The sequence below is a fragment of the Terrapene carolina genome, unplaced genomic scaffold (assembly GCF_002925995.2).
Source record: "Terrapene carolina triunguis isolate 2854851 unplaced genomic scaffold, T_m_triunguis-2.0 Scaffold66, whole genome shotgun sequence".
Classification (NCBI taxonomy): Eukaryota; Metazoa; Chordata; order Testudines; family Emydidae; genus Terrapene; species Terrapene triunguis.
This window is the reverse complement of record NW_020664417.1, coordinates 30,649,706-30,672,747: the sequence shown is the minus strand read 5'-3', so window position 1 is coordinate 30,672,747 and position 23,042 is coordinate 30,649,706. Positions and strand designations below refer to the sequence as shown.

Sequence of the window (23,042 nt, the reverse complement as noted above, 5' to 3'; positions counted from 1 at the left end):
ACAGCTACTTATATTCTCATCTTAAAACATTGTAAAAGATACATGTAAATACTTACATTTTGGGATCAGAATATACCAAGTAAAAAGCAACTTTTATTGAAGGAGGAAAGGATGAAAAGAAATGCTTCTATAAATATTATTGTAATTCTAATAAAATTGGACTTACAAGGGGAAAAATATTGTGTCACTTAGTGGTGAATCAGGCCCCAGGATTTCATCTTCTTTGTTCATAGCTTTTAGAACAACTGTGCTAAACCACTTAATCTCTTTGATTATCTCTCATATTTCTTCATTGGCATCAGCTCAAATGACACCTATACTAAATTCAGAATCCAAATCCAAGGCTGTTCAGCTGTGAGCTCTGTGCTTTTACAAAACAAGTCCTAAATTTTTTCATAGGCATAGAAAACATAAAAGTCACCTAAAGTGGTACCAGTTTCCTGCCCATAGTGGCTCACACTGATTGATGCTTCTGTTTAACATGAACCACTGGTAGTAACTGTGGGATTTTTTGTGTGTGTGTGTGGCAAAAAAGCCTGATACAGGCATCTACAAACGCTGCTGCTACCTGTGAACAAGTGAATCTGAAATGGTGATAGATCACTTGCTTAATGTAATAATAGTTTTTTTTATACATATACTATCTATCTGCACATGTAAATCCCCAAAGCACTTTACAAATATTTATTAAGCCAAACTGGTTCTCACTTTTTGGCTATGATCAAGTAGAATTAAACTTCACAATGGTTTTAGGAGGTACGTATTATCCCCATTTTATGGATGGATAAACTGAGGCAGAGAGCGTTTAAGTGACAACCAAAGTGGCACAAGAAATTAGGGGCAAATCTAGAAGTAGTATCTAAGAGTCCTGATTCTCTGTTCCCTAGTCTAACTACTAGACACACTCCATCTGCAGACTCTCAGGCCTTGATTTCAATAGGAGTTAGGTGCCTAAATACCAATGAGGATCTGGGCTTACTCTGAATTTATCAGTACAAGATTGAAATATTAAAAAGCCAGACTTCATTAATAAAAAAGAACAGTTCCAGCTACCAACTAATGTAAATACATTTCATACCTCCTTCATATGTTTGAATCTGAGTCTCATTTTCACTAAGGCCACCGCTCTTACTTTCACTGCAAAAAGAGGCCTTAAAGTAGATATAAATTACATTTACACTTACTACTGCCAGAGCAATGTTAGGGGGCCTTGGGTCTTATCTGCAAACAAAAGTTGTACCATTTTAACTAAATTAGTTTAGAAATGTTCTTCATTAAATTGATGCAATTCCCTTGTATAGAAACTCTTAAATTGGTTTCAGACTGCCCCATATTGATTTGACAAGTCAGTAATTAACTGACTTAAGCTAAACTAAAATAATGCACTCAAACCAATTGAAGAGTACCCACTTCTCCAAGAACACCATAATAATTGGCACTAGTTAGAATCCTTATTGGGCTTCTTATTAGCTGCCTCATCTGAATGAATGGGTGTGGAAATGTAATGACATCTCAAACTAGTAGTTCTGATTGCTCCAGAACAGGTATGTTGGCAGGTATGGAAATGTGCACTACAGTTGCCTGTGTTGTAACTATCAATACCTTTCATCTCCATGCCTATCAACCCAGGCAAGCATTATGCAGTGGAACTGTGTCATGGTCAGGAAGGATGGAGGAATCCTCCAGTGGGTGACAGATCACCTATGCAAGAGCTGCATGATTGGGGTTGTTGAGTCTGCTGAGACAACCCCCTCACATTCAGTGAGTGGATCTGCATAGTTGAAGACCCACTGGCCATGCCACACGTAGCAGATTGTGATCAATGGGATTTGCCCTCTAGCAAGGAGTGAGAAAGCATATCCCTCCTGTGGGTGACTGAGCTGGGCAAGGGTGGACGTAGCCTCCTGATTCAACATGTGCCCCATCCTGTAGTAAAGGAGGAACAGAGGAAACCCACAGAAGTACCCCCTCCACCTCTAAACCCAGCCTGGTATGGAGAGGAAGGGGTCAGGGTTGGACAACAAGCCCTCTACTGCAGGGCAGAGGTAGGCCTGGCTCCCGCTACCAGGCTTTGCTACCTGGCACACAGGGTTGGAGCAGATCACCACTTGGGTTTGGCACCCTGGGTTTCATGATTTCCGTGGGTGCACATGAACCCATGCTAAAGCCAGCCCTGGAGCTAAGCAACCTTGAGCAGTTTCCCTTAATGGGAGCTTAGTACTCTGGGGTTTGCTTTGATTTTGTGAGGGTCAGGGACTGTCTCCCCTGTTTGTACAGCAAGTAGCACCCAGGCTTGAGCTGTAACCCGGTACTTCAATACAAAGCTTAGAGGTTTTTAAGGCCCAGCTTGACAAAGCCCTGACTGGGATGATTTAGTGAGTGTTGGTCCTGCTTTGAGCAGGGGGTTGGACTAGATGACCTCCTGAGGTCCCTTCTAACCCTAATATTGTATGAGTCTAATGCTATAATAAATAATAAAAATCAGCTAGATCAAACCACCGGCAAAGCTCAAAGCCAGTTGCGGGTGTTGCACGCAGTTTCCCAGCCAGCCAAGACACTGCAGCCCAGGCGTGCGTACCCGGCACCAGGGCCAAGCTCCAGCCTCCCCGTGCGCTAGCTATGACAGAACCGCTGCTGCCTCGGCTAAAGCAGCCGGGAGCCGACGCAGAAAAGGCAGGTGGGACCCAGCTGCCTAGAAATCACCGACAGGGAGCGCCGGCGGGTGGGGCGAGGCTGGCGTGGAGGCGGGCTTAAGGCCGGTAGCGGCAGGCAGGGCGGGCCAAGGCCTGGGCTGCACCAGGGAAACCGCGCCCGCCCGCTGCGGGAGGGGAGTCGCCCGTTAATAGAGCTGGGGACTGCAGTGGGGGCGCTACAGCCGGGGGAGCCCAGCCCGGCAGCCGGCGGAGATGGCGGCGGGAGCAGCTGCGGGGCCGCAGCGGGAGCTGGATAACGTGAGCATCGGGGCGCAGTCCGGCAATGAGGTCTCTGCCCGGCCGGCGCAGCACGCGGGGGTCCCCGAGGGGTCGCGGGGGGCGTGGCTGTGCGGTGTGCTCGGGGGTGTGGGCCCCCGGGCTCGGTGGCAGCCCCCTGTAGCGTCCATTCCGCAAATGCAGGCTTGGAGGCAATCAGATTCCCTGGGTTTTCACTCTTGGCTGCGCCTGCCTTGCCTCTTAGGAGCGTGGGCCCGTGCATCGGGACTCTGCACGGGAAGTCATGGGGCTGGGTCCTCGCTTGGCCAGCCCTGCACAGACTTCTCATCATGTGACATGTGCCTCAGTTTCCCCAACTGCACAGTCAGACTAATGATTCTACTCTTGTAAAAGTGCTCTGGAGGCTTTTTTTAAAAAGCAGGCGAGAAGTTCCTATAACAACAAACTAGCATCCAGCAGGTAATCTTACTGTTGCTGATTTACTCTTCCCCTCCCTCCCCCTGCCCTGGCTTTTTAACTATTAGTTATTTTGAAATGACTTAAGAAATCTTCCTTACAACGTGGGTCCAACGGAGTACAAGTAATTTACACCTGCCTTTTAAACTGATGTGTTGGAAAACAAAAGGCAGCCTGAATCTGTTTGCTTATTAGAAAACCAAACAGATTTATTATATATACAAATTATACCAAAGTTTATTCAACAGAGGAGTCTTTTGTTTGTGGTTTTGTGTAGCTCCTCCGTTTTCAGAACACTATATGGGCTCAAGAGGCCTGTGGGGATGGATGCAAGCGGGGAACTCCCATAGTGAAGTGAAATACGTGTGGTGGGGTGGGTAAACAGGATTGAGAGCAGCTAAAAGATAACTTTTCAGAGTAGCAGCCGTGTTAGTCTGTATCCGCAAAAAGAACAGGAGTACTTGTGGCACCTTAGAGACTAACAAACATGCATCCGAAGAAGTGGGTTGTAGCCCACGAAAGCTTATGCTCTAATAAATTTGTTAGTCTCTAAGGTGCCACAAGTACTCCTGTTCTTTTTTTTAAAAGATAACTGTAGGTGGATCAAATGGGCTTTTGTACGAAGGAGTGGTAGTTATGTTAAACTCCAAAACTGAACAATTTAAAACTCATTCTGAAAAGGCTTTTAGGACAGAGGCTCTTTATTTATGTTCCTACATAATCTCTTCCTGTTGTCTCGTTTGGGCTCTAATAGGGAACACTCTTTGCTTTTTTTGTAAGCATGTAAAATACTGATTGCTATTTTGATGCATGATTGATTTTTCAAACAACATCACTTGTAGGGGATACCACTTCTGTGTGTGTGTGTATATATATGTGTGTGTATATATATGTGAGTGTGACAAAGATACATCACAGAAGCAACTTCACTGCATAAACTTAAGTAACAGCCCCAACCCCCACCCAAATTAATGATGATTATCTATAGTACCAAACTTGGTAATGCTGCTTCCTTAAGAAGGACGTGGAGGAAGTGGAATGGCCAGGAAACTTAAGTTCTCTATTTAATACACAAAAGACTCTGACCTTAAAATATATAAGCTGTTGATATAGTACAGTGCCCTTCGAGAACAGGACCCAGGCCTTCCACGATGCCTGAGCTCAAAAGGTAGAGAAATATGCTCCTTTGGCTGAAACCTTGAGAGCTAAGGGTTACCAGGTCCAGGCACCTGCACTGATTGTCAGAGCTTTAGGCGCATGGGACCCCAGTAAGGAGCGAGTGCTGAGAGAATGTGGAATCAGTCAACACTCTGCTCAGCTGATGCAGCAACTCATGGTGTGGGATACAGTCAGGTGGTCAAGGGACATCTACATAGAACACATCACTGGACATCCTCAATACCTGGAGGGATGAGCTGGAGTGCCGATGAGAAGTGCAGTCAGGAAAGTAACCAATACATTCCTCATGGATTGTATTTTCTAAGTAGACAACCAACCTAATCCTCAATTACTGAGGGACAATCTCCACTCATTGATATATTTTGCTTTCCACAGCTAAATCCCCGTACAACTTTTCATGAATGATGTACCCGAATATTTGGATTCTATTATCTAAACTGTATTGTTAAATCTATTCACCTATATTTGGATTATTGCTAATTAGGTACTCTTATGTATCATATAACTTTAACTTTATACTTGTGGATAATATAAGCACTATACCCAGATGTACAGACACTCTTTTCCCAACCTATATATATATATATATATATATAATATAATATAATATAATTTTTTTAACATTAGCTTTAATAAAATTTTAAAATCTGCATTTGGCTATTCAGATGCACAATCTCTACAAACAAAATGTAGATAACTTCTGATTCTGGCATGGAAATATGGCTGGAGGGTTTTGGAAGCTGGGGATCTATGGTGTGAGAGTAACTAGAATTAGTATAAAGAGATGCTTTTGTACTCTTGAAACCATAACTGCAGTAGCAAGCCACAAATGTGACTTCCCTGCATCTTTCTCCTCCTGAGGGTGCCCCCCCCCGCTTTGACCTAGAAAGGTAGCCCAGGCCTCAATAAGTGAACTGCACTGTAATGATAGGTTTTCTCACAGATCACCCTGATGGCATGACAAGTATCTTGGAAGCTATCAGATTTAGCCATTCATGTAGAAACTAAGAGTACTATGCTGACTACAGTAGCAAAGATTAATGTCTGAAAACATAGAATTGTCATGGGTTAGTAGTGCTGGTAAGAGGGGGAAGTGATACATACTTGTAGGTATTTTTTGCTGTTCACATGAAATTTTCAAAATTACACCCACATCTTGTACTCTTCAGTCAGTTGAAGGTGAATATTCACACTTCTGATTTCATTTGTATTATAGTAACATGGGAGCACTGTGTTAGTGCTTTTATTTTGACGGAATGAGAGGCTAGGAAACAGGATGGTAGCTGGAAAGATCTTCAGAGTTGAGTATTGGTGTCTTGAAATATAGTGTGGCCAATGCTCATTTTTCATGGAGTTTGATAGTCAATGCTCCTTCAGAGAAGGACATCTATTTGTTCTTCACTGGTTTTTCACCAGCTGGGAGATGCATAAATCAGTTCAACAGGTTGAGGCACTAATACTCTCTTCTCCTCCTCTTCCCCCCCCCCCCCCGAGCTTCTTTCGCTTCAGCATGTGTTATGGGGCCAAACTCAGTTAGAAAATGCCATCCTAACCAGCATTCCTATCCCAGTTAGCTCTCTGTACTTCACATGTTACCCAAGCATCAGCCACAGTGAAAGAGGTTATGGGTTGACTTAGCGAGTTGACCAAGCAATATAGCTCTGCTTGTTGTGATTCTGCCATGTTAATTGCAGAGGCTAGTTTTGCCTTCTTTAAGGCAATGATGCAGTCATGTAAGTGTCTGCACTATTGGCAGAGGAGTTCAGAGTTTTGTGTGGGGTTTTTCTTTCCTTTGCCCCAATGGCTTTCTAAACTTCTCACTCTGCACTTCATCTCCCACAGTTCATCTGTGAACCTTGGTGATTTTCTTGGTTGATGTGGATATTGTGCTGGTTTTGTTGACTGCTAACCTTACAGTCAGCAGTAGAACCCAGGTGATCATTTTCTTCTTATCTATTTAAGGATGTTACTGATTGAGCAATTCACTACAGATGCCTCTCTTTAAAATTTATCCTAATGTGGTGTTCTAAGGGGGATAATATCAGAATCTACTGGTAGGGAGGGGAAGAATTTTGGAAGGTGTAGGGCAATGGGATTCCAGATTCTTTTTAATGGTGTTGGTGTCCCAATTCTATAGATCCTGAAGTCCTGGCAGTATTGTTTTGTGGTCCAGAAGACCTGCATAAACAGACACAACTGATGTAGGATGATGGTACAGTAGTGGACTCAGGGTGGGGCACATTTCTTCTCTTTTTACCCTCTTAGTCTTAATCAACTGGCACTTCTACTTCCCATTCCTATGTGGGCTGCTGTTGAAGGGAGACTGAGAGGGCCAGGTGGCAGTAGGAGTGGGTAGTCAGCAAGGTGGGTTTGGCCCTTGATATAGTTTAGATCGGGGATGGGTAAATTTTTTTGGCCCAAGGGCCACATCTGGGTATGGAAATTGTATGGTGGGTCATGAATGCTCACGAAATTGGGGGTTGAGGTGTGGGCGGGGGTCAGGGCTCCAGCTGGGGGTGTGGGCTCTGGGGTAGGGCCAGAAATGAGGAGTTCAGGGTGCAAGAGGAGGCTCCAGGCTGGGACAGTGAGTTGGGGTGCGGGAGGGGGGTTAGGGTTCCAGCTGGGGGTGCGGGCTCTGGGGTGGGGCTGGGTATGAGGGGTTGGGGGTGCAGGAGGTTGCTCTAGGCTGGGACCGAGGGGTTCAGGGAGGGGGATCAGGGCTGGGACAAGGTGTTGGGGGTCAGGGTGCAGAAAGAGCTTAGTCTTCCTTTGGACGCTCCAGACAGCCTATGAGTAATGGCTGCCGCAGCCCTGCAGAGACATGGGTCTGAGTCACCTGGTACTGGACCCACCCCTCAGAATGCCAGTGTTGTTCCACTGGGAGACAAAGGGTTCCTGCCATACACAAGAGCTATATAAGGCAGGGGAGTGACATCATCGGGGTTCTCTCCTCTGCCTTCCCACCCAAAGAGACACTGAAAAACACCTGGAAGCAAGAACTGAACTGGGGAGAGAAGGGTTGAGCCCAAGCTGGAAGGGCGTCTAACTTGTAAGTAATAGTACCTGAGGTCTCAACAGGGAGACGAGTGCAGCTGCCTTTTCAAGACTTTCTGTAATCTGTCTGCAACAATATCTAGGGTGAGAAATACTATCTTTAGGGAAACAAGCTTAGTTTGTGTGTTTGGTTTTATTTGTTTAGTAATCTGCTTTGTTCTGTTTGCTATCTTTTTAACCACTTAATCTACCTTTTGTAGTTAATAAACTTTTCTTGTTTATAATATAACCCAGTTTATGTAATTTCTACCGGGGACTGGGGTGGGGGACAAGAAGTCATGCACATCTCTCTTCACATTGAGGAAGAGGGCAGATTTTTATGAGCTTCTGCTGTGCAGATTTTTCTACAGCACAAGACTGTATTATTTTGGGTTTATCTCCCAAAAGGGGTGTGCACGTGAGTGCTGGAGGAGTCCTCTCACACAGAGGTGACTTCAGTTTGTGTCTGTAGCGGGGTGTGGCCTTACCTGTGTGTGTGCAAGAGGCCGGAGAGCCTAATTCAGCAAAACCCAGGCTGGTTGAGCAGGAGAAGCTCAGTGAAATCCCAGTACGTCAGGTGGCATCCCAGAAGGGGGTCAAACCAGTCACAACTATAACCATTCCTTAAATTTGGTTATCTTCTACCTGTGACTTTACTTACTAGTAGGCCTGGCAGAACTGGGTTTATTTGGTTTTGATATCTGCTTAAAACATAAGCACTTTTTTATTTTTCTCAATTTATTCAGTTGCATGAAATCTTGGGAATTATTTAATAGATGTTGAGATTCAAAAAGGTAAACATTTGTAATAGTTAACAAATTAACATGTCAAAATATACAAAATAAATATCTTTAAATAAAAAAATAAAATAAATTAATGGAGATGTCCTATCTCCTAGAACTGGAAGGGACCTTGAAAGGTCGTTGAGTCCAGCCCCCTGCCTTCACTAGCAGGACCAAGTACTGATTCTGCCCCAAATCCCTAAGTGGCCCCCTCAAGGATTGAACTCACAACCCTGGGTTTAGCAGGCCAATGCTCAAACCACTGAGCTATCCCTCCCCCCAGGCAAAAATAAAAGTGTTGGTTATCTGTAAATTTTAATTATCAATGGAAATACTTTCTTGGCTTTTGTGTGTACAATGAAACCAACATTTACTGATGATCTAATTCTTTGTATCCAACATACACCTCTACCCCGATATAACATGACCTGATATAACACGAATTCGGATATAACACGGTAAAGCAGCGCTCCGGAGGGGGCGGGGCTGCACACTCTGGCGGATCAAAGCAAGTTCAATATAACGCAGTTTTACCTATAACGCGGGAAGATTTTTTTTTTTTTTTTTTTGCCTCCTGAGGACAGCATTATATCGGGGTAGAGGTGTATTAGGAACTCTTCTATAGGCAACACCAGTGCTTTAACCAACCTGGTGCATGAGCACTCTTAACTTCAATTTAAATGGCTTATTTTAGTTTAGTTTAAACATGTTTGTAACAGGCTCAAGATGAAACAAAATAAGCCTCATATAAATCAAAATAAGCATGCATACTGCCTCTTGTACTTATTTTTATACAAAAATAAAACTTTAAATAGTGCAACTCTGGGTAAACAAGCCCCAAATTGTTGTAAAGCTCAAAGTTCATCTGACTCCTAATCTCTCTCAACCTGTTTAATGGACAAACCTCAATGGGTTGTATAGGTTCCTTAAAACAAATATTCTGTAAATTCTCCTAAATGTATGTGCAGCATAAGACTAATTTTGGGTGGTCTGGAGTACAATTAATTCTTGAGTAAATTTAACCTTTTTAATGTCTTATGTAACTACTTCTAATCTTTATTAGGGGTAAGGGACTATTAAACTTTATCTAAAAGTGAAAAATACATGGTTGCAGGTACATGGCTAGTAACTTCCACCAGTTCAGTTCGGCTTTCTTGAAAACTTGGAAGCAAACATCTTATTTAATTTAAACCATTCTAACATCTTATAGTGAACGGCTTACTATGGGTTGTCATAATTTCAAAAATAGGCTTATTTAAAGTAAAAAAACTTGTAATTTAAATTTTTAGAAAGGGTAAATAAAAAGCCATATCTCAAGGGGTTAAACTTAAAAGCACTACATGAGAACATCTAACTAACTAGCCCATGCATAGAAGTACTTAAGTGAAAACATTTGTATTTAAAATTCTAAAAGCAGTATTGAGCAGAAATTTGGTGTGTGTGTGAGGCAAGTGAAGTAGCAAACTTTCCCTGGCAATGAGAGAACACTGAATCATAGCACCTACAGACTCTATGGCCATGTCTACACTAGGCTTCTGCTGGTATAATAATGTTTGTTAGTGGGGTCTGACGCTTCCATATCCGCACAGGCCCTAATGTAAATGTAGCTGTACCAGCAAAAGCACTTTTATGCTGGTATAGCTAGATCTTACGTTGCTTGGGCAACTGGTATAAGATCTTTTGCCAGTATAAACTGCTTCTACATGAATAGTGTTTTCCAGTATAGACCTGGCCTAAGAGAGCTTTTTCTCTTGGTACATGTTGACTTGCACATACTTAAATGCATCTGTACCTACTGAAGACAAGGCCTAAGGGAAGGATTCTCCCTGCAGTGGGCCTTTTTGGAGATTTGGGGTGGGAGGGGGTGCAGAGCTAAGATTCCAGCCAGATGTTAACAGGTGGGAAACCCCCTCCGCTGGGAAGTGAGTCTGGGTGGTAAGCTGAGATATTCTCCCCCGCCCCCCCCAAATACACAGCTCCCTGCATCCATGGGGGTGCGGCAAATTAAGGGCTGGGGGACAGAAGGGGCTGGGGTGAAGTGGGGGAAGATCTAGGGGCAAAGCTGGAGTGGGGGGGGCAGGGCAAGTTATATGGAAGATGGGGGGTGTTACATGGCTAAGGGGGGGGGTCTGTGGCGTTGGTACATTGGGGGCCAGTTTTTACCAGAGAATGTGACATGGAAACCAAAGCAGGAGACTACTCTTCCCCATACCTGTGGAAAGAAGGGGCAGGTTAGGAGGGAGTAGCCAGGACCCCCAGAATCCCTGACCTACCCCCCACCATCCAAGTGAGCTGCTACATCTAATGCAAACAGATCTACCACTTCCCCCTTGGCTCCTGTCCTGTGGCTTCCCACTGTGGGCTTCGGGACCTCTGGAGTTGCAGCACAACTCAGGTTTGGCCCAACTGCCCCATCATCATGGCAATAGGGGGCTGGCCAGGCCAAATTTGTGTGAGTGGTGTTACAACTTGGTGCATTGGGTAACAATGCCACTCATACAGAGTTGGCATGGCTGCCCCCTCCCCCACATTGTCATGATGAAGAGGCAGCTGGTCCATACTTGAGCAGTGATGCAAACCTGTGCGCCAGGTTGCAGTGCCTATAGTGGAGACCTGAGCCCAACCAGCCCCAACACCTTTTAACTAATTTTGATGACCCAATTTTGTGTTGAAAACCAGCTGTAGGCTCTTACAACCACATACATGAGCCATAAAACCCTTTTGTTGGTTGGGGCAGAATTCCCCTTGCAAACCCTGGAGCAGGGGTCAGGAGGGAAGTTTTCTGTTGCTTGCACTGTATGGTAGGCTTGGCCAGATTCAATAGTCATCACAGGTTAATTTCACCTGGCATGCTGAAACTGATGAGCAGGGGTGGGGGGGGGGGGGGGGGAGAAGGGAAGGGGTGCCTTGGTAACAGTTGACCAAGCACTACCTCCTCCACACCCTGCATCTGTAGGTATCTGGTGTCACTAGCCACCGAGGGAGCTCTCTGCAGGCCTGTTGTCACAGCTCCACCTGCTGGCTGGGTGTGCAGTGGCCATTCCTGGGCAGGAGCTTTTTACCAGTGGGCTTGTCTCCCTCACAGGTGGGGTTTGTCATCCTCATGGCCCTGGCTGGGGATCTGATCTGCCCTGCCAAGACTGTAGCCTTTCTTGTGCCTACAGGGATCTGGTGTCACCAGCTGTGTAGAGAGCCCGTGCAGCACTGCTGCAAAAATGTACTAAAATAGATACAAATCAGGAGGGGAGGAAGGCTAAAAATAAAAACTGATATTAACAATCAGATTTATAAAAACAACCCTATTACCTAGACTTGGCAGAATTTGTTTATCTGGGCAGCCTGGGACTGCTATCCAGTAGGGCAGCCAAGATTCTTTGTTGGGAGCATCCCAGAATTGGAAAGGGGCTTGCATCACTGCACCCTCCTCCCCTAAGACTCCTTTCTGTGAACCTGCAGGTGCAGCCTGGAATCTCTGCTTTTATTCGTTTGAATTTAGCGTGGCTTACAATAAAGTGAATCAGTAAAACTTCTAATGTAGACAAGACCATGAGTCTCTTTACAGGTGACCCTGTCCTTAGAAGACCAGACTTCCTGGATCTTCAAAGGTAAAAACAAAGCTGGAAAACTGTCATCTTAAAAAAAAAAAAAAAAAAAGTGGGGGGGGGGGAGGGGGGAAATCAGGCCACAGATACACTCATAAAGACCCAAAAAGGCATGTGCCCAACCACGTTGGTGTTTCTAAGAAGAATCTCTGCAGTTTCTCCTAATGATACATTGCTAGTACTTTATAGCTGCAAAGAATCTCTTGACTATGAAATACTACGGTGTGTCTAGCTTCCTCAAGTGGAAGAACTACTAAATTGAGAGAGAAGTCTCCTTATTTTCCCTGATGTGGCTTCTATACCACTGTTGCTTGCCATAGCTTTGAGTTGTAAAGTGGCTGGAGGGTTTGATCTCACTGACTTAAATCACCTGGCTTTTTAAATCTTTCTTCAATCTGGTTGAGGCTCCATACATCTAATCTGAACCTATACTTTTGCAATGTTAAATTTTAAATTGCTGCTTTTAATCACAGTTTACAATCAGTAAAGCAGGGAAGCTTGATTTAAATAAGTGACTTTAATCTTGTGTTGCCTTCGTACTTCAATTTCCTAAACAGATTCATTCTCATTGTTTGGTATAATCATTAAAACTCATCAACTTTCAATGAAAAATAGCCTTTACTCTAAATTTGATAGAGCATTTACTCAGACTCCTTTTTTACTTTTTAATGTTAAATGGTGAATGACATTTTTTTTATTTACTAGATTTTTTTTTTTAACTTTCAATTTGTCAAGCTACATTTGAATGGAGATCAGAATTCAATGAAACACACAAACAGCATTTTAAAACTTTAAAAATGTAGACCAGAAAAATGGCCACACTGGGTCAGACCAATGGTCCAGCTAGCCCAATATCTTGTCTCTGACAGTGACCAGTGCCAGACACTTCAGAGAGAATGAACAAAACAGGGCAACTTTGAGTGATCCATCCCTGTTGGCCAATAGCAGATTCTGGCACTTGGAGGTTTAGGGACATCTGGAGCATGGAGTTACATCTGTGACCATCTTGGCTAATAGCTGCTGATGGTCCAATCCTCCATTAACTTAACTAGATTTAGAAAAAGAATCAGATATATTTTGACATCACCTGGCAACAAGTTCCACAGGTTGACTGTGCGTTGTGAGAAGAATTACATCCTTCGGTTTGTCTAAAACCTACTGCCTATTAATTTCAGTGGGTGACCTCTGGTTCTTGTCATGTGAGGGAGTAAATAACACTTCCTTATTCACTTTTTTTTTTCCTCACACCATTCATTATGTTATAGACCTCTGTCCTATTTCTCTCTCTCTCTCTCTCTCACGTTCACTCACTCACTCTTCTTTTTTGCTAAGCTGAACAGTCCCAGTCTCTCCTCATATGGAAGAGGTTCCATATCCCTAATAATTTGTTGCCCGTCACTGCACCTCTTCAAATTCTAATATCTTTTTTGAGATAGGGCAACCAAAACTGCCTGCAGTATTCAAGGTGTGGCTGTCCCATGGATTTATATAGTGGTGGTATGATATTGTTAAACTTATCTTTCTATGTATCAAGGCATTTAAGATACTCTCATTTAGCAAACTGATTAAACAAATCGGCTCTTGACTGTAGCTAGTGAATTGATTGTTTCTGGTCACCATGGGCAAGATTTTTCAAGGTACTTGTGTTCTTTTGCATATCCCAGTAGGCACTTATCTGCATGTTTAGACCCCTAAATACCACTGAATAAGCATCCAGATTGTCAGGTTTTAGAGGTATTAGAGATCCTCCTCTCCCACCTGATTCCTCTTCATACATTGGAAGAAAACAAACTTTACAGCTCTCTCAATTCCTGATTGGTTTTTCAGTTTTGAATGAATTAGTTCAAATAGGGGGTGGGTGGGTGTGTCTGCCCCTGAAACTGACCTTAAAAGTAAATAAAGCAAACGCTTTCTGCCCAACACAAACAGAGTACTTCCTTTTGGAAAAATGTAAATGTCAGCACTTGCTCCATTGCAAAGACTGAAAACAATATAGCCACTTATTGCAAAACATGACATGACCTATTTATAAAACTTGAATTGACCTCAGAAAACAAAGTTGTTTCCCCCTTCTTCATATAATTAAAGCACATTTTGCACACAAATTGAGGGCTCATTAATGCTGCATGTTTTAAAATTATTTTAATTATAGTATGGTTAAGCCTGAACACGGGTTTGTGACGTTGTGCAGTCTATATGGTTTTATAAAAACATAATAAGTGAATATAATGTAACTGGGATATGCTTCATGCAAAAGGTCTCTTGTAAGGTATCATTAAAAAGCTTATAATCTACTGAGTGTGATCATCCGATTTGTATAAATGTACCACTCTTGTATCTAAAACTAGAAATATAAAATATAATTCTGAGGGCCTATTGTAATTATGTAAAGTGTGGGCCATTGATGATGGTTTGGAATCTTGATGACTCCCATTGTCTGCAGATGGCTGTGTTTACCTGTGAGTCTTCCTGTATATGTGTGTGCTGGCAAGTGGGTAATGAAGTCTTGCAGTGACGTGATCATGTCACCTGAACTGGAATCCATCTTTAACCTGGTGCTTTTTTAGTGGGGGGGTGGAAACCCAGAGGGACAAAGGGTTCCCGCCTTATGCAAAAGTTATATAAAGGGGTGGAAGAGAACAAAGGAGGGAGAGGAGCCATCATGAAGAATCCCCTAGCTATCACCTGAGCTGGAACAAGAGCTGTACCAGGGGAAAGAATTGTGCCCAGGCCTGGAAGGTGTCCAGTCTGAGAAAAAACTTCCTGAAGCATCTCTGAGGGTGAGATTATCTCTATTCAGTTTGATTAGGCATAGATTTGCGCATTTTATTTTATTTTGCTTGGTGACTTACTTTGTTCTGCCTGTTACCACTTGGAACCACTTAAATCCTATTTTCTGTATTTAATAAAATCACTTTTAGTGTGGACAAGGCATGACATTCTATTAACTTATCATAGGATAAGCATGCTAAAATACAAATTCTAACCTCATCCAAAGTAGACAAGCTTAGTATATGGCAGCAGGCTACTTTGCTTTTCACTATTCCCTGAGCTGGAAGCAGTAAAGTTATCTCTTGTGGTGGTGGGCTTTTCCTTGGTTGAGATTTCAGCGTGGTTGAAGAGGTGTTCCGCTTCTTCTTAAATGTGGAGGTGTCAGAAGTTTCAGTTACACTCAAATATTTGAAAAGTATTTTGAAGACTAAAGGCCCTCAATAGCAGTACAGCCATTCTAGAACTGGCCAAATGGCATGATCTCTGCCATGTCAGTGCTTAATGACCTAATGATTAGTTTGTTAAATTACTTAATTCAGTGTTCTCCCAGAAAGTTAAAGCTGCTTGAAATTTTGTGGTACAAGAAGATGGCCTGCCTTGGAAACACCCATTGAAAGAGTAATGTGGGAAAATAAATCTGAAACTCATGATTAAATTTCAGGGTTCCTTGGAGATAACGCAGAGCACAGAAGATGATCCTCTACTCGATGCACCACTTCTTCCACCTCATGCGTTACATTCCCAATTGAGACCGAGATTCCATGCTATTCCTACAGTCTTGGTTGCCAATTTTCTGTTGCTTATACATGTAAGTTTGGGGAAGAATCATCAGATTTTTTTTTTTTTTTATTAACTTGGGTAGAAGGAGATAATGGGAAATTCTGGTTCTCCAGCTGTGATGTATTGGATCTAAAGCAGGGATTGTGGGGATGGAGAGAAGTAACTTGTGTTGCATACTCCTCTTACCTTGTATTTTAAACAATCCATCCCAACACTACAAGCTTCTCACTCTCATGGATATGGCAAGTAATCTTTAATCTAGTCAGATAGGAAGTCATTTAGGTTGAGTGTTTTGGATAATGTCAGTGCTACAAAATGACATTTAAATTAGGATGTTGCCTCAGGACCAAGAAAACATTCCTGTACTTAAACTTGTGTAGAGTTGATTTAAAAGATTTAGTAATATTTCATATTAAAGACTAATCCAATCTAAATTTTTGACTTGCTTCTTAGTTAGTTCTAGTAAATTTAGCCTTGTCTGTACTCACTACTTCTAGTGCCTGATAAAGATTCCCGAGTTGTTGTCCTAGCCCACCTTCCAGCTGCTCGGGTTAGGAAAAAAGTCTTAGGCCTCATATGTAAGGAAACTTGGACTGATGTAACTACATCAGTGTGTTTAACAGAATTTGGGTAGATCTAATGTGGACAATGCGTTAATGTCACATCTGCAGCACTCCTTCCCTTTTTTGTTTGTTTTAAAGGCTCAGTCTACATATCAACTAAACCAGTTTCCTAAAATGGACTTCACTAGATTTGAGCAACCCCCTTGTGTGGAGACTCTTAAACCAATTTAAGAGTGCATAAAGTCAATTTAGAAATCAATGTAGTTGGTGTAACTTCCTTATGTAGACAAGCCCTAAACTCCCTGTATGTTGGTAACTAGAAACATTAAAATATGGCTTCTCTCTGACAAGCTTTAGCTTGTATTCTCAAGCACAGCTCCATCTGAATTTTTCTCACCATCCCTTTTTCACACCACCCAGATACTCATCACTTGGGACAGAGGGGTCTTCTCAAGCTGGGGGGAGAATGGCAGGAGCCTACCAAGGATGGCAAAGGTTTGGGGGGAAATGGTGGCAACCAAATGAGTGTCTTAAAGATCATATCGTTGAGGCAGGAGGGAATAGGGAACATTCATTCCTCAGTAACTTGTACGTGTAGCTCTTAAGCTGCTAAGTTTGGGGTGCAGAAAAGGCTGGGGGGGGGGAGGGAGGGAAAAGGAAGGAACACTCAATCACCTGGTTGTCTGAGGGAGTCCTGCTACTCCAAACCAGATGTCCAGAATGCTTTACCTCCTGTCAAACTCAAAGTCCTCTTGAAATCAATTTTCACAAATTTGCATGCTTAAAACCTCAGATTTACTCCGTTTGCAACCTTCTTTTTGCTTTCCAGAGACTCCAGCTCCATTCTCACCTATGCATTCATAAACATTTAACTTTCCCTTACCTCAAAACTGAACCTTCACTGAGTATGTCAAATTGATCTGTTGACCTTCTGGAATATTGATCTATCTATTTCACTCCATTACCATATTATCTAAGCACTTGACAATTTTTAATGCATTTGTCCTTGATAGGGAAGTGCTATTATCCCCTTCTCACAGATGGGGGACTGAGCCACAGAGAGACTAAGTGACTTTGCAAAGCTCACACAGGAAGTTGGTGGCACAGTAGGGAATCAAACCCAGATTTCCCAAGTCTCATCACCATAAACATTAGGCCATCCTTCCCTCTCCAGTCAATTCTGAGGATGTACACACTGCATAATATTTGCTCAGTTTCCATCCTAATCCTGGTAATTTAAAATATACATACCTATAGTTCCATGTTGGAATACCTGAGAAACAGCAAAGGTATTAAAAATACCGCTTAAGTAACTGGACAAAATAAAAATGACAGTGGCATTCTAAATTACCTGTCCAGTGGGCAAGACACTGGCCTGGGAGATGGAAAATCTGAATTTTATTCACAGCTTTGTCACTGACAGGCTGTGTGACCTTGGGTAAATCACTTAATCTTTCTATGTGCTTTTTTTAAATCTGTAAAATGGAAATGAAACTTTAGTATTCTGAAGTGTAAGGAAGAATTTGGAAATGGAAGGATGAAGAGCTAAGAGTGTAGGTAGTTATTATAATGGTAGTTTAGCGGCATAACTAACTTTCTCAAACAGATGCAGGGTGAGAAGTCATATCCACTCTCCAGACATAAAAACAATTTCTGGCTGATCTCCATTACAAGGTGTTCTTTTAATGAGTGGATCCAGTTCAAGTGTTGTATAAAAAAGTATTGTACTTGTCCAGAATTAATTACCTGGATTAAGGTAGTAGAGATGTAGTTATTGGACACTTAATTAAACATACCAGACAAAAATAGCTCATGATTTCTAAACTGAAATCACTTGGATTATAAACTTAAATTAACTCTTGGCACCATCTCTTAGAAAAGTGGAAATCCTTAACTAAGTTTTTTGGTGAGGAGGAAGACTAAACTACATGTTAAATCCACATGCTTTTAAATGTCAAAAATTTGCAGAACTCGGTCCTATTAGTTCTCTATCTAGAATGCATGGGCTTATACTGTGGAGTATTATTGTAACAGGATATACACTACTGTTAGTTTGATACATGGAAGATCTAAATCATGGGAGGGGGAAAAATGTAAGGCATTTACTTTCTTCCCTACAAACTTAAGATCACTCTGAAGTGGACCTACTATTAAATGGCAGCTTAGTATTATAAGTACTTGTAGATAAAGGTTTGGAGAGCTTGGAGTCCAATTGTGTGTGTGTGTTTGGTCTCCTCAGAATTTAAAATGCTCTTGTTTAGGATTTTAGTAGATCAGGGAGGCTTAGAATCAAAACCTCTGTCACTCTTTTGGGTTTTTAATTGTGTAGACTAGTTTTGTAAGTACCTGGTTTATATAGTATAAACTAAAAACAAACCACCCGTGTTATCTCGCAGGATAATTATATTTGAGCACTCTTACGGGATTGTGGTCCCTTCTGCTACAACTAGTTTACTGTTGACCGTGACAATCCCGTGAGAGGATAAGGCAGTAGAATAATTAAACAAGGCTTAAATGCCTCCTTTAACACTTTTTTTTTTTTTTTTTTTTTTTTGAAAGCCACTATACCTATCCTCTTCAGCTTTGTGAAAGCCTGAGTCACCAACGTAGTCTGCACAAAACATCTTGTAGACAGTACAAGGAAGGATGTTTAACTTAATTCTCTTGACTAAAAAGCTGTGTCCTCTTATCTGATTCTTCAGCCACTCAAGGCCTTGGGCCACTAAGCTGCTTTTTGCTTTTTTAAAAATGGCACTAATAACAGGACTGGAAGTTGGTGGTTACCTACAGATCAGCTGTCATGACCTGATTACATTCAATATGGGCAACCAGAGGACAGTCCCAAACAGGAATGTATACTTGGTGTTCCAAAAGGGCTAGTTTCCCAAAGCTGAGGAAAATTATGAGCAATGCTGATTGGGAGGAAAAATTAGAAAAATGGGAGAGTCCTTTGAGTTTATTAGGTGGTCAAAAAGCCACAGCTTCACAAAGAGGACAACTTTGGCTAAAAGCACATCTTGGTGCAGTGAAGGCAGCGATTATAAATTACAAAAGCAATATAGCACATGTAAAGGGAAATAGATAGCAATTGACATAAATTAGAAATCATGAAATGTATAAAATAAGGGAAGCTAAAGACCTCTGGGAAAAATCCATCGCTGGTAAAGCTGAGGACAATAAGTAGTCTTAGTACTATATGCTAGAAACAAAAAAAATCCTAGCAATGTTATTGGTCCATGGGTAGATGGAGGTGGTAAAATTTAATAATGATGCAAAAAAGGCAGAACAAATATTTCAGTTCTGTATTCAGGAAGAAGCAGCATGATGTACTTATCGTACAAGGATGAAGTATCTTCTAGAAAACTGCATTAGGGATTCTAGGGATCTCTCCCCCCCCCCCCTTTCATTTGAACCAATCCAGAAAATAAGGTATAGTAGTTAAATTTTGGTAATATTGCTTATATTCGAACTATTAACCTTAAGCTTTTCTTCTTTCCCTTCTTTCACAGGTTGCTTTTGTTGTCTTAGTATTTTTAGCAGGTATATATTGTTCTTATGTAAACCCAAATGAGGATGAATGCCCTGGAAACTACACCAACCCACTTAAGGTGCAAAGTGTCATAATCATTGCGAAGGTAATTCTGTGGATTCTGCATGTTGTCTTTGAACGATATGTTCAGCATCATCACGGTAAAGTCAGATGCAGAGGATACCTCCTGATCTACCGATCAACAAGACATCTTAAAAGGCTGCCACTCCTTATACATTCTATAGGTGAGATAAACCGATTTGAATTTTTCTCTTTTATGGATTCTGTATCAACAAATATTGTGAACTGAACTACTTCATCTACACTTTATGAACTCATAATTTTTAAGGTGTGGCATACTAGTTTGTTTGTGAGTGCTGTGCTTAATAGTTAAATACAAACCTCCCTACTCTGTTTTTATCACTGGAGCAGCAGGCCAGAATGCACCTGAGTTGAAATAGATTCAGAAATAATAGCCATTGACTGGGTGTCTTGTCCCATCAACTAAATGTGGTAGCCATAATGTCCTTAGAGCGAACATGCGCTGCATTTGGCTGCTAGTAATTTTTCCCGGTTTCTGATGGACTGTTGGCTGTTTAAATGCTGACTCGCATGCATCCATAGGGCCCCAGGAATACTCTTGGCTGACTTTACTTTCTGAAGCCATTGTAGGCTTCATATAGTAATAAGAATCTGCACTACTTAATCAGTGTGCAGGCTTCTAATCTTGACTCTGCAGTCAAACTCCCGAACTTAAGAGCAAAGGGTGTTCAGGTTGGAGAAAAGCAGTCATGTAACATGCCCCATTTTACAAAAAGGGCTGGGGTGGAGAACAACTATGTGGTCTACTCTGTATCATTATGAAACAGCACAGACTTTCTCATTTTCATGTATGGAGAGATCATGTGCATGTGTGGAGAGTGTTTCCAAGGGGTGCATTCCATAACTGCAAAATGGAAGAAAAGTCTGAAGAGGTCTTATCCCCCTTTACCATTTTCCACATACTCCAACTTCTAATATGTCTTAGGACATATGTACACTATAGTGGCACAGCTACAGCACTGCTGGTGTGCTGCTGTAGCATAGATGCTTCCTATATTAGAGATAATGAAGGAAACCCCTTCCACCAAGGTGGTAACTAGGTCGATGGAAGAGTTCTTCCATCAATCTAGCCATGTATACACTGGGGTTAGGTTGACCTAACTGTGGCACACAAGGCATGATGATTTTTCACAGCCCTGAGTGATACAGTTAGGTTGATCTGCTTTTTTTAGTGTAGCCCAGGCCTAGGTTGCATGTTGCTGAAGTTTCAAGCAACATAAAACTCCTTAATTTGCAGCAGGATTCATGTTATGAATGCTACTTCATTCCTACTTTCCCTGGGGCAAAGAGGATTCTTGGCAGCATTTTAACTCTGTACGTTCTTTAGTTTTACTTTTTCTTCCTAGTGGCGGCAAGCATATAAGGTGTTTAACTAGCAGCAGCTGTCCAGCTGTTTCCAGAAACTGAAATTAATTCTTGCCTAAAATCATATGGTCATGGCTCATTTTTGAATAGGGGTCCTTTTTATAGGAAGGCACTGATTGTGGAGAATAAAACCTAAGCTGACTACATAGTGTGCTTCAAATAGCTGAAATGGAAACTTCTCTGTTATCTTGATAACACGTGTGTGGTCTTACAGTTTGATGTACTAATTTCCTTATGTTAGTTTAACTATGTTCCTTTTGCAAGCTTAGGGCTTCTAGTATACGTAATGGTTAAAATTCCGAGTGTGTAAACACCCAAGCCAAACTTCCTTGTTGGGGATGAAGGTCAACTTCCCTCAAACACTACTGAGAAGTGAAGGTGGAAATTAAATGTAATGCCACATGTCATAAAGTGGCAATTTGGCCTTAACAGTTCAATCATCCAACATAGATTCTAGGACTGGAAGGGACCTCGAGAGGTCATCAAGTCCAGTCCCCTCCCCGTATGGCAGGACCAAATACTGTCTAGACCATCCCTGAGAGACATTTATCTAACCTACTCTTAAGTATCTCCAGAGATGGAGATTCCACAACCTCCCTAGGCAATTTATTCCAGTGTTTAACCACCCTGACCGTTAGGAACTTTTTCCTAATGTCCAACCTAAACCTCCCTTGCTGCAGTTTAAGCCCATTGCTTCTTGTTCTATCCTTAGAGGCTAAGGTGAACAAGTTTTCTCCCTCCTCCTTATGACACCCTTTTAGAGACCTGAAAACTGCTATCATGTCCCCTCTGTCTTCTCTTTTCCAAACTAAACAAACCCAGTTCTTTCAGCCTTCCTTCATAGGTCATGTTCTCAAGACCTTTAATCATTCTTGTTGCTCTTCTCTGGACCCTCTGCAATTTCTCCACATCTTTCTTGAAATGCGGTGCCCAGAACTGGACACAATACCCCAGTTGCGCCTAACCAGCGCAGAGTAGAGCAGAAGAATGACTTCTCGGGTCTTGCTCACAACAAACCTGTTAATGCATCCCAGAATCACGTTTGCTTTTTTTGCAACAGCATCACACTGTTGACTCATATTTAGCTTGTGGTCCACTATAACCCCTAGATCCCTTTCTGCCGTACTCCTTCCTAGAGAGTCTCTTCCCATTCTGTATGTGTGAAACTGATTGTTCCTTCCTAAGTGGAGCACTTTGCATTTGTCTTTGTTAAACTTCATCCTGTTTACCTCAAACCATTTCTCCAGTTTGTCCAGATCATTTTGAATTATGACCCTGTCCTCCAAAGCAGCTGCAATCCCTCCCAGTTTGGTATCATCCGCAAACTTAAGCATACTTTCTATGCCAATATCTAAGTCGTTGATGAAGATATTGAACAGAGCCGGTCCCAAAACAGACCCCTGCGGAACCCCACTTGTTATACCTTTCTAGCAGGATTGGGAACCATTAATAACTACTGAGTACGGTTATCCAGCCAGTTATGCACCCACCTTATAGTAGCCCCATCTAAGTTGTATTTGCCTAGTTTATTGATTAAAAATATCATGCAAGACCATATCAAATGCCTTACTAAAGTCTAGGTATACCACATCCACCGCTTCTCCCTTATCCACAAGAGTCATTATCCTATCAAAGAAAGCGATCAGATTGGTTTGACATAATTTGTTCTTTACAAATCCATGCTGGCTATTCCCTATCACCTTATCACCTTCCAAGTGTTTGCAGATTTCCTTAAATACATAGTATACTGTTCATGCTCTGCTTCAAAGTAGTAAATGAGTTCTACACCTACCTCACAGCTGAAAGATGTCTTATGTTCCCTAGAATGTTGTAAGAACTCTACAGCACAAAAGAAGGACATGGTCCCTACTTTGAATAACTTAGTTTCTATTTTATATCTGACACAAGAAGTGCATGGGGATGGAGATTGACACATGGGAGGGGAATGG

At 42.1% G+C, this 23,042-nt stretch overlaps 1 protein-coding gene across 1 annotated transcript in view; it reads left to right on the top strand.

The window, feature by feature from the left end:
• The first annotated feature begins 2,801 nt into the window (after positions 1 to 2,801).
• The window catches only part of TMEM192 (transmembrane protein 192), a 35,485-nt gene continuing 15,244 nt past the window's right edge, over positions 2,802 to 23,042 (top strand). The window contains exons 1-3 of the mRNA XM_024218922.1: positions 2,802 to 2,951; positions 15,416 to 15,562; positions 19,607 to 19,871. Of these exons, the coding sequence (XP_024074690.1) occupies positions 2,907 to 2,951; positions 15,416 to 15,562; positions 19,607 to 19,871 (457 nt within the window). The 5' untranslated portion in view covers positions 2,802 to 2,906. The remainder of the gene's footprint in view (positions 2,952 to 15,415; positions 15,563 to 19,606; positions 19,872 to 23,042) is intronic.